This window comes from Mesoplodon mirus (assembly GCF_964341445.2).
Source record: "Mesoplodon mirus genome assembly, chromosome: 4".
Lineage (NCBI taxonomy): Eukaryota > Metazoa > Chordata > Mammalia > Artiodactyla > Ziphiidae > Mesoplodon > Mesoplodon mirus.
Window position 1 is genome coordinate 151,082,380 of NC_138979.1, and position 12,483 is coordinate 151,094,862.

The window sequence follows — 12,483 nt, forward strand, 5'->3', positions numbered from 1 at the left end:
CAACATTTTCTGAGCATTTATAATTTCAATATTTAAGAAGGCACCCATAGAGAAATTCTGGAAGGTGGATGATCACAGATACAAAACATGCAAGGCGTCCAGCTGTGGGTGAGCGACCAGAAACTCAGGGAAGTCAGTACTAGAATGAAAAGGAGGAAAGAGTTTTCAGGCCTGGAATAAATGATGTTTATTTCTTGTGTTGGTTATCCTAGTAAGTCAGTAAAAAAAATTTTGTAATGGAACATGTAGTTGGGCCATGTGTCAACTCTGTCTTCCAAGTGTATTACTTTTGCTCTTCTGTCCAGGATGCAAATCTTGTTTCTTACTCTAGAGGTATTTTTCTCAATCCAAGATTTATTTCTTTACAGGACAAGTGACTTACATGGTATACATGGTATTAACATCTACAAGCAGCATGCATTTGAGAACGTGCTCCAAAGTCCTGAAATCTTAGGCTGAGAAACCTTAGAAAATTTCTATCCTAACCCTGTGTTTCAGGTTAGGGAATTAATGTCAGAAGATGTTTATCAGCCAAGTTCTCATTCTAGCAGAACTGGGACTAGAGCCAGGTGCCTCTGCCCAGCCTGATGCTTGGTGGTCTACCTCACAGTTTTATTGAGTGTGTTATGTGGGTTGTTCATTGAGGTTTAATATGCCAGTATGCTGTTTGACTCCAGTTCTCATGCGTGTTTCAAACCTTCTCTACTCTCATTAAGCCCAACCAAGCCCTGTTCCTGTCATTCCTAACAGATCTCTGGTCCACAGCTGCTAGATTGATGGGTCCTCAATTTCTTTCCAACTCTACTTTATAAACCACAAATTGTTAATCTTGGCAATCGAAGACTAAATGAAATTCTCTTATTTATCTTTTTTCTAATGTGAATTTATCTATACATCCATTCAGTAAAAATTTCTTGAACGGGCAGTTAGGGTTCATCGGTGAGTGAAAATAGACATGGTCTCTATTCTCATAGAGCTTCTGGTCTAGAGGAGGAGACATACATTAATCCACTAATTAACTGATGAGAGGCTAATTACAGCAACTAAAGGAAGGAACACGTTTCCATGATAATCTATAATAAAGGAGGCTGGCTTGAACTGTAGTTCTCTGAAGTTCAGAGAGCTTCTCTAAAGAAACAACACTTGACCTGAGACCAGCAGCGTGGATTGGAGATAACAGAGCTCAGAGCTGGGTGTCAGGAGCACTCTTGGCAGAGAAAGTAGAGTTTCCTCTTGTGGGGGGAAAAAGCATGCGGAGTCAGAAACTGGAATAAGGCCACTGCATAGGGGGAGGAGGAGGGGAGAAGGACAGAGGTGAGGCCTGGGAGGTAGGCAGAGCTGGCTGAGTCTCAAGTGCATAACATTTTAGACAATATGCTAAGAGAAAGAGGCAGCCTCTGAGATTAACCTGATCTGCCATTCGGTTTTGTCTCTAAAAGTGATGGATGTTTGCTTATGCTTAGAATTGTTTTTTACTACTTCATGTTGGAATGCTTTAGAGAAGAAAGAAATATATCCTCTAGAGTATGTATGACACTGTCCCAATGTTGGCAGGTTATAAGTGATAGATGTAGCTTCTCAATGTCACAGAATTATTATAGCCACGGGGCCATTGCCCCTGTATGGGAAAAAGGATAGTGAAGCTGTCATGGTCTTTACCTCTTGACTGTGCTGCTAGGTTTGCGCAAGCCAGAGACAATGCTCAGTTACTTAAAGCTCAGTGTTTTAAATGTTAAAGTAAAATGTTTACTTTGTGAATTAAGGGACATAAAAATGACAGTATCACAGTCCTACCCTTTAGGAGAATTGATGATATTCTTTCTCACCTTCTGTTCTTTTCCAAACAGGCCAAACTCAAAGAAAAGATACATAGTTGAAAAAAAGCAACAGTTTTTTAAAAAGTAAATATAATTAGCAATATAACAGAACCAGGCTTTTGATAGAATCATCATTTTCTACTTTAAATTTATTATTAACTTTGAAAATTCCATTTATGCTCAGAGGTTCAATATGTATGCTTGTTAAGTTATACTTTGTCTTAAGTTTATACTGATTGTAGATTTTTTTTTTTTTTTAAAGAGAAATTCCAGGAGAAGTGGAGAAAGGAAAGAATCAGATGTCCCGGGGCTTAGAGTTCATAAGGGCTCATGAGAGTCCATGCATTGGAGTGGATACTCCAGAATTGACAGGGCCCTTGAAGAGAAAGGGAGAAAGGCCAACAAGAAAATCTCTAACCCAGAGAAAGGACTGGGACCTACTTATTCTGACTGCGGGTGGGAAAAGAAGGTCTCCCATGAGAATTCAGAACCACCCTATATCTCAAACAGGTTTAGAGTCCAAATCTACACTACTTGCCTTGTGGAGCAATTCAAGTTAAGAAATTAACATGTAAATCAGCCTCTGTCTATTTATCTCCTTGCAGTACCTGGAAAAAGCAAACACAAATCTGCTGAAGGGGGCGCGGTCAGTTCTACCAATCAGGCCATAGGGATTCCCACAATGTAGTTAAAAAAAAAACAAAGTCTGATAACCCTGAGTTAGTATGAATCAGTCAATCAATCAATAACACAAAGGAACATTCCAGCAGAAGAGTCCTCATCACTAAAATTGAGAGAAATTAATACACTAGGGTAGTGAGACAGTGCAGCAGTTTGAAAGATATTATACAATAATACATTTTAAATGGTTAGTGATAGATGGATTTGAAATCATAATGAGAGAATAAAATACTTTGAGAAAAAAGGTTAAATTTGAAAAAGAACCATATAGAACTTCAATAATGTTTTTTAAGTCATTGAGATTAAGATTGCTCTGGCCAAGTAGCACACTTGATACAGCTTGAAGAGAGAATTAGTTCGCTAAAATATGTTAGAAAATTACCCACAATCCAACACAGAGCTATAAAGAGATGGAAAAGAGGACAGAGATTTTGAGGACCCAGTGGCTATAATGAGATGGTCAAACACAATTCTGGTAGGAGTTCTAGAAGGAGAGAATAGAGAGAATGGAGGAAAAGAAAGGCTGGGAATTTTCCAGAATTGAAGAATAATATGAATTCTCAATTTCAAGAAGTACAGAGAACCTTGAACAGGCTAAATAAAAATAAATTATTATGTAAATTATTACGGAAATACATTATATTTTTGAGATCTCAGGGTATAGAAGTTTTTTTCTTAAAAAGTCCCTAAAAGCAGGGCTTCCCTGGTGGCGCAGTGGTTGAGAGTTCACCTGCCGATGCAGGGGGCGCGGGTTTGTGCCCCGGTCCGGGAGGATCCCACATGCCGCGGAGCAGCTAGGCCCGTGAGCCATGGCCGCTGAGCCTGCACGTCTGGAGCCTGTGCTCTGCAACGGGAGAGGCCACAACAGTGAGAGGCCCGTGTACCGCAAAAAAAAAAAAAAAAAAAAAGCCCTAAAAGCAGAAGCCCAAACAGGAAAAGATTGATAAATTTGACTGCATTAAAACATTAAAGTCATATTCAACAAAAGATACCATATATAAAGTTTAAAGACAATCTACTGAGAGATAATAATTGCAGTACATAAAACGGTTAGAAGACTAGTATCCAGTATATAAAAGAGCACCAGAAATGATAACCAACCCAATAAAAAATAGTCAATGATTATGCAAAAGTAATCCACAGGAGGTAAGACTCATATGACCAGGGAGCATAAAACAATAATGATGTCAACTTCACACCCAATGTACTGGCAGAAATTATTGTCTGTTAGTATCAAATACCAGAGAGGATTAGGGAAAATACAAATTCTTTTACCATGCTGGTAGGAACAAATCAATAACTGTCTATCGAGAATCAAAAGGAATAATTTCAGTTCTAGGAAAACGTCCCAAAGAAACTCACACATATGTGCAAGAAGGCCTAAAACAAGGGTGTTTATCACAGTAATATCTATAATAGGAGAAGTTGGAAGCAATGATAATGTCCATAGTAGCCTGACAGACAAAAAAGTCGTGTTCATTCAGATAGCAGAACAGTATACAAACGTAAAATGACTGAATGGGATTTATATCTGACACCATGATAAACCTCAAAACATACCGCTGAGTGAAGAAACTAAGTTGTAAAATGATACATGTATGATTCCAATTTTATAAGAATTAAAAAAATATAAAACAATACTGTATGTATATTAACACATGTAGTCAAAGTATAAAGACAAGTATGTGTGGACTTTAGAATAGTGGTTAGTTCTAGGGAGGAAGAGATGAGAAAGGGTTGAGGACTGGGCTTTAAATTATATTTTTAATATAGAAAATTATATCAGTTATATCTGTGTCATGGGTAACGATTATCTGTTATATTCTGTTGTTTTAAATATATTTGAATTCTATTATAACTTAAAATAAGATGTTTCAAATGAGCCTGCAAAATAAAAATAACATACAGCTAAGGGTGATGAGCAAATGATCACTGGTTATGAAATATGAAAGAATCTTTCCAGGAGCCAATCAGGGCACGAGCCTGTGTTCTAACCTCTCGGACATGAGCAAAGGAATGTTACCTTTTAAATTTAAAATGTTCGTTTGAGGGATTCTGTTGCATTTTCTGCCAAAGTGGAAACATGGCTTTTGGATTTGTTAAACAAATGGTGTTATGGGATGATTTCAGGTTTTTTAGGATGCTCTCCCTGACCACGGAAGGCACATTACAAATGGCAGGTTATAAATGTGGCTAGTCCTTAAGTGACCAGTCCATCAGGTAAGAGAGACCAGGGCTCTGAATTCATAATAAATTATTGATAAGAAGTAAAGTTTTCCTGGGTTTACTATCTATGCCTAGCTCAGGAACTCTTGCCCTACAGGTGGATTTGTTGGGTGCTGTAAGCAACAGTAGCCATCAGATTAAAAGGAGGCAGGTGTCCACCTCATAGAATTGCAGTTCATGGCATAGAGCACCCATGGGCCAATGAAATCAGTGGTGTAGCACCTCTGTCCTTTCCTCTCACAGCCTTCCTGGATCTTTCCCCCCACAACCTGAGATGCTGCCTTCCATGGAGATTTTAACCATAGTTTGCACAAAGAAATTGGAAATGGAGGAAATTTGCAAAATCATTTCAATTATTTGCAGCCTTGTAGACGAAGTGACTTGTGCTAAGTGCCAAGTAAATACTTCAAAACCAGTAACACTGGTCAGCTGAATTTTCTTACCAGTTAGTATTGGTGAAGCTGCAGACAGTATCTGTTTTATTTAAATAAACTCTAATTTTAGAATAGTTTCACATTGACAGAAAGCTTGCAAAGATAGTACAGGTAGTTCTCATATATCCCTTATCCAGTTTCCCCAATTGTTAACATCTTACATTACTATCTAGTAATGTATCTACTATCTACTACTGAAACAGCAATTTCTACCTGGTTTGGAGATGTGGACACATTTTATTCACAGACTTGATACCTCAAAGATTTTTACTGACATGAAAGTATATGGCAAAATTAAATGGTATTTTGCTTATAAAGTAACCTGAAAATAAAAACTAATACCTTAGCAAAATAATGGGAAATCTTTTAAAATTACTGATAAAGTTCCTGTTGTATGTAAGTGCTCAACAAATATTTGCTGAAAGAATGAATAAATTAGTTGAAATGGTGTCTCTATATATCCTATTGAGAACCTCAATTTCCTAGAGCTTTCAGAAAAGATCAGATTACCCCATCTATAACCTGTTCTGCCATACCCAGAATTGGAATTATTGCCTTTATGTAATCTAAGGCATAACATTTTTTTTTTAAGAAGGAAATTCCTTTTTTTTTTTGTAAAGATTTTTTTGATGTGGACCTCTTTTTTTTTTTAAGTCTTTATTGAATTTGTTACAATATTGCTTCTGGTTTTCTGGGTTTTTTTTTTTTCTATGTTTTGTTTTTTTTGGCGAGGCATGTGGGATCTTAGTTCCCCGACCAGGGATTGAACCCGTACCTCCTGCATTGGAAGGCAAAATCTTAACCACTGCCAGGAAGTCCCTAGGCATAACATTTTTAATATCATGAAATTTTGGTATTTTGGTGTTTCCTTCATCTATCCACTTACTATTTTAAACTACCAGTGGGTACCATTGAATGCCTATTTATTTGCCCAACCCTCTGCATTATGGTGAATACTAAGTATAAACTTTGGAACTTTTGCTTTTTCCATATCCGTTTTCTTTCTTTAAGACTGTAGATATTCCTCAGTATATAACTGAGCAATGCCAGATCCTATGCTGTCTTGTCAAAAAAGTTTCATTTTTCTTGAGATACCAATATTAGCATTAAATATTGCATGGAAAAATCCTCTGGTAGTGGCCAGATATACTTGTGAAAAGTCTTTAATCCGAGTAAATAGAAGAAACTCGAATTATTTCATCAAGAAAAATAAAAAATTATTTATTTGGAAGGTAAACTGTTCAGCAATTAATCTTTTTATGTTTTCAGAATTCAGCTGTGGAAATGGTTTTGTCAAAACAACTTTCTCTTGATGTTCAAGAAAGCATGAAAACCACTGAAGATGAGCAGAAAGTCAATGAGCTGCAAAATCAACCTTTAGAATTAGATGTTATGTTAAGGAATGAACAATTAAAAGAGATAGAGGTATGGAAACAAGAAAAATACTGACAACATGATTGCATCATTTATCCAGTACAATACAATATATTTTAATTACCAAAAAATTGCTTCCACAGAATGAAAAATCTTATTTAACCTTTGCCTGATGATCAGTTTGGTAACTGTATAATTATGTACTAATCAGTAAGTTGTATAAATCTTTCCATTTAAGAAGTGTAAGAGTTTAATGAACATTAGTCTTCTCTTTCACAGAGTTCCTAAAATCTTGCTTATTCAGTAAGAAAATTGGGAGATTCTGACTTGCCATCATTCCTTTTCTTAGTCCTATGTATTTTTCTGATTCTGACAAATTCCTTTTATTTTTCCTGATTATCAGCATTATGGGATACTCCTTCTTTGTTTTTACAGCTGTGTTTACATAGCTATGGAAAGGTATCTAAAAATCCAATACATGACCATGTTTTTTAAAATGACCCTTACAATTTTAGCTAAGTTTACGTAACAGTAAACATGTATTTTTTAAAAATGTATGTAAACATGTATTTTTTTAAATGACCCTTACAATTTTAGCTAAGTTTACGTAACAGTAAACATGTATCTAAAACAGGAAAGGGAGGGGATGCATGTAAGTAATAAAAGAAGATAAATCTTCTTTAGACATTTTAGAATCTTTTAACATAATAGGGTGACCAATTTGCTATTAAACATTAGACCAATGGTGAGTGTTAGTCTACATTTTAACATGACTCTAGTAAAAAAAAATCTTTTAAATGTCAGGACCTTAGTTTCTCTGTGTGCAAATGAAATATTTAAAACATCTTCTTGGGATAGAATGTGTTACTGAAAGGAAAGAGCAAAGGGAAAAAAATAAATGAGTTAATTAATGAGTGAATGAGTGAGTGTATATTTATTGATTTCCTTGACTTGTTTTTAGGAATTATGTACCCAGTTGGAAGCAAAGAAAGCAGCCATTGAACCACTAGAACAAATTGAATATCTTAAGAAAGCAGAAACAAGTGCCTTGTTTCCCCACAATGAAAGGTATTCAGTGCAGCACTTGGACAATCTGCTTCAGGCACTTATTACTTTGAAGAAAAAGAAAGAAAGCCAATACTGTCTCCTTAAAGATTTTCAGGAACACATCGTGGCAGCTGAATCCTCGATGAAAGCCTTGTTGACAGAAAAGGAAAGTCTAAAAGTGTAAGTATAAGAATTTAGGATGTGCATTCTTTGTGTTCAACCATAGTCTCCACTGCCTTGGACAGGCCCAGGGTGTTAGGAGTTTATACTATTAAAGAATATTATGATTTTAATACTACAGTGTGGAAATTAATTTCATATGGAAACCATTGAAGAAAATTCTGTTGGTTTCATGCAAAAAATATATTAATTTTACAATTAAATTATATTAATTTTACAAATTAATTTATTAAACTATTAACTCACACTATAAATATCTGCGAAATAAGTTTAAGTTCTATGGAATTTAGCATTTTTTTGCCAAGAGATTATTCTAAACTATGGGAGGGGGGCAGAAACATTATCAGTACAATTGTTTAATATTAACATGCTTGGTTTAAATAGTTTGGAACATAAGGAATATATATGTATTATAATGGTTTCTTTTTACATGTGTGTACTCCTTTGGGCGTTGAAAATGATGGCTGAAGATTGTAGGTATAGTCATAACTTGTAAACATTTTCTCATTATTAAAAAGTTTTATTTTATACTTTTGCCTAAATGGGGTTCAATTTCAGTGACATCCTTTGAGGAAACAATTTTATATTTAAAAGATTAGCCTGATGATTATACCTTCTTAGTCAATATCTTTATCATTTATTGTTGGTAAGATGATAACAAAGGGGTTGGATGTTGTAATTTCGCTTAGTCCTAGCCTAACTTTGTACAAGTACTTTACAGGTGACAGAGTACTTTTACATACATTCTTCCCTTCACTTTTCACTCCCTTCCTGTGCTTCTGCATTTTTATGATACTCATTTTATAGACAAGCTTTCTACATTGTCACACATTAATTGAGAGCTACAGTAAGCAAGATTCTGATTTTTATTTTAAGGACAGAGTATTCTTACAGACAACCTAATCTTCTCTTCTGTGAATTCAAAGCAGAATTAATTTCTTTTAATGACAGCTAACCTCCTGTTGATGTATAGTATATATTAATCAGCTCAATTTTTCTTCTTTTGCTAGGGGACCACTGGACAGTGCAACCCATATGGACAAAATTAAAAGATTACTGGCGTCAATAGAAAAAGAGAAAGATTCTTTAAGCAAGTTGAAAATCGAATGGGAAAATTTATCAAACTGTCTGACTGACATGGATAAGAAGTTGTTGGAAAGCCAGATGAAGCAACTTGAACATGGTTGGGAGCAAATGGAACAACTGGTCCAGAAGAAGTATTCTCAGCAAGTGGTGGGACATGATGAGTTTACGCTTCTCATGAGTAAGATCCAAGACCTCGAAATTTCTCTGCAGCAGCAGCAGCAGTGTCTGCAGTTAAGGCTGGACTCTCCAGAAGAAGAAGGGAATCAAAGCATGGTTGCCTTGGCCACTGAACTCCAGACTATCAAGCATAGATTTTCTGTGTTCAAGGGGCGAGCTGAACTTCAGATGAAGAGGATTTGGGGAGAAAAAGAAAAGAAAATTTTAGAAGATGCAATAAATAATTTGCAGAAGCAATTGGAAGCATTGGAACCATTAAACATAGAGGTGGAAAATCAGATCAAGAAGTGTGAAACCAGGTACAAGATGAAAGAGACTATCTTATGGGTCAAAAATCTGTTAGGTGAACTCGTCCCTACCATTTCCCTTCTCCCAGACAATATTCTTTCACAGATCAGAAAATGCAAGGTGGTGCACGATGGCATTCTAGATAAGCAGCAGGTTGTGGAGTCATTGGTTGAAGAGGTTAAAGGTAATATTCCTAACCTTACAGCATATGAGAGCAGTGATTTAAATAACCTCCTACAGGACTTACAGAATCAATACCAAACGCTAGTTTTAAAATCAACTCAAAGATCACAGCAATTAGAATTTAAATTGGAAGAAAGAAGCAAATTTGTTGGGATAATAGGGAAGGTTCAACTTTCACTTCAAGGAAATGAAACACTGATGATCCCCAAGATGCAAACAACCTCCACAGAAGCTGAACTAGAACATCAGTATGTCACTTTGACCATTTCTAAGAAGGAATTGCAGGAAATTGAGAGTGTAATCGCAACACATCTTCAGGAACAAACAAACATCTGTAAAGATCTAAGTGTATTTGAAAAATTATTTCTAGATGATCAATTGAAAAATCTTAAGACTAGAGCCAACAGAACACAAAGATTCATTCAAAATAAATGTAATGAAGTAGAACACAAGATAAATTTTTATAGAGAATTTCATGAAAAAACATCTGTGCTTCAGAAGGAGGTTGACCAAATACAGCACAATGAACTGCTACTAAATGCAGAAATAAATCCAGATGTTAAAGAGGAGTTGTGTCGTCTTAAAGACCAAATCACTGGTATTCGATCTAGTATCCTACAAGTATTGAAACTCAGAGAAGTGTTTGACTGTATAGGACTAAATTGGGATTGGTCCCAACTTGACCAAGTACAAACCCAAATACTTGAAAAAGAAAAGGAACTTGAAGAAAAAATTAAGCAGTTAGATACATTTGTGGCAGAATATGGCAAATATCAGGCATCACTAGGTAAACTGAGGGCTATGCATCTGCAAGTTAAGGAAAGGGCTGAAGCGCTGCTAACAACGCCTAACACCCCACCAGAAAGCAGTCTGCTCCATGCTCAAATTTTGAGTCAGAGAATCCGGAAAGTCATGTGCTTGTATCATGAAATAATCAAGAAATTAAGTGAAAATAAGGACTTTGATGACTCTTTCAAAGAGAAAGAAATGCTACAAATAAAGCTGTATACAGAAGAAAATGATAAGTTACACAAGGTTCTCCAAAATATAGTCCTGGAATCCCAACTGAAAGAAATGGATGAAAAGAATTTTCAGGACAAATTAGAAAATTCCTTACATGTTTTAAATCAGATAAAATCTCAGTTACAACAGCCTTTACTTATAAATTTGCAAATTGAACATATTCAAAATGAAAAAGTTAATTGTGAAATGTTTCAAGAACAAGTTCAGGCAGAAATGGATAGCATTAAAGCTGTGACTGTTCTTGAGAAGCAAAGAGAAGAAAACTCTTCTGAAGCTAATGATGTGGAGACAAAATTACATGACATTGAAGATCTTCACATGCAGCTTAATGCAAGCATTGATTGGCGCACAGTAAGTTTTTTAATTAGGTGGTTAATGTATTTGTTGTAATTTCATGATTTTATGTTTTACTCTAGTTAATATCCACATTTCTCAAGAAGTTACACGTTCTATAGAAATACTCTGCACAGGAGAATAGCCATTTTAAAGAACTTCAAAGGTCCAGTTTATAATCCCAACTCATTCTACATCTAAATACAGTTCCTTACAGTTTGGAAAAAGATGAGTTTGATAGCTTTATTTCTATATCCCTCGTAGCTTCTGTTGAGCTCAGAACCGAAAAGCTTGTGATTTTTGTTTGTTTGCTTTTCAGAAATAATAGAGTGTAGTGGAAGAAATATGGTATAAAGAACACAAGATAGGGCTTCCCTGGTGGCGCAGTGGCTGAGAGTCCGCCTGCCGATGCAAGGGACATGGGTTCGTGCCCCGGTCCGGGAAGATCCCACATGCTGCGGAGCGGCTAGGCCCGTGAGCCATGGCCGCTGAGCCTGCGCGTCTGGAGCCTTTGCTCCGCAATGGGAGAGGCCACAGCAGTGAGAGGCCCGCGTACCGCAAAAAAAAAAAAAAAAAAAAAAAAAAAAGAGAACACAAGATAATAACTCCACATTTATTTAGAACTTACAGTGTCTAGGAAGTGTGCTGAACACTTTATCTTTAATCCTCATAGCAACTCTGTGAGATGGGTGCTATTATTAGCCCCGTTTTAAAATAAGGAATTTGAAGCTCAGAAACATCAACAGTTTTCTCAAGGTCTTGAAATAGTAACAGAACCAGGATTCATGTTGAGATCTGTGTTATTTTAGAGCAGGGGTCATCAAATTAAGGCCCATGGGCCGAATTTGCCCACAGCACCTGATTTTGTTAATAAAGTTATATTGGAGCACAGCTATGCCCATTCCCTACTGGCTTGTGTATGGCTGCTTTCCTGCTAAAACAGCAGGGCTGAGTAGTTGTGACAGTCCGTATGGCCTGCAAAACCTAAAATATTCCGTCTGACCCTTTACAGGAAAAGTTTGCTGATCTCTGTTGCAGAGCGACTACAACAAACTCCCTCCTTTCCTGCAATATTAATAGGGTAGATATCTTAGGCATCATTTAAACACACTGTTCTTAATATAATGCCCTTCACTGTGTTTTCAGAATTGTCACACTGAATTTCTAGAATGGGGACGTTAACTCCCTTCTTTAATTCAAAGAGTTGTTAGACAATGTATTTGAACTATTTTGCTAAGGTATAAATGCTATAGAAATATAAAGTCATATGAACCCTAATACATTCTTTAAATTGGTACTTAACAAATTCTCTGCTTAATTTTAATACAGTTTCCAGAAACAATGTACATAAATCCCCAAAATGATATGTTTAGAGCTGGACTGGAAGGGACCTCTAAAGTTATTTATTTCAACTATTTGTTATTTCAGTGAGAAGACTTGAGGTCTGGAGACATTAAGTGATGTGCTCAAAACTAAAGTTAGTGGCAGAGCCATTAATTTAAAAATACAAGAGGTTTGGTGGCGGGGGGGGGTCTTTTCAGTTTTCTTCCCACAGATATTGCTTAAGGTTATATACATTAAATATATTCAATTGTTTTATGTAATTCATAGTCTAATACAAGAGTTCTAGAGCA

The 12,483-nt window shown here is 36.0% G+C and overlaps 1 protein-coding gene across 10 annotated transcripts in view; it reads left to right on the forward strand.

Annotated features, from left to right (window-relative positions):
- SYNE2 (spectrin repeat containing nuclear envelope protein 2) overlaps positions 1–12,483 on the forward strand; it is a 341,983-nt gene that overhangs the window by 181,793 nt on the left and 147,707 nt on the right. For all 10 annotated transcript variants that reach the window (XM_082616958.1, XM_082616964.1, XM_082616965.1 and 7 more), the window contains 3 exons: positions 6,428–6,583; positions 7,494–7,759; positions 8,770–10,867. In XM_082616958.1, the coding sequence (XP_082473084.1) occupies positions 6,428–6,583; positions 7,494–7,759; positions 8,770–10,867 (2,520 nt within the window). The remainder of the gene's footprint in view (positions 1–6,427; positions 6,584–7,493; positions 7,760–8,769; positions 10,868–12,483) is intronic.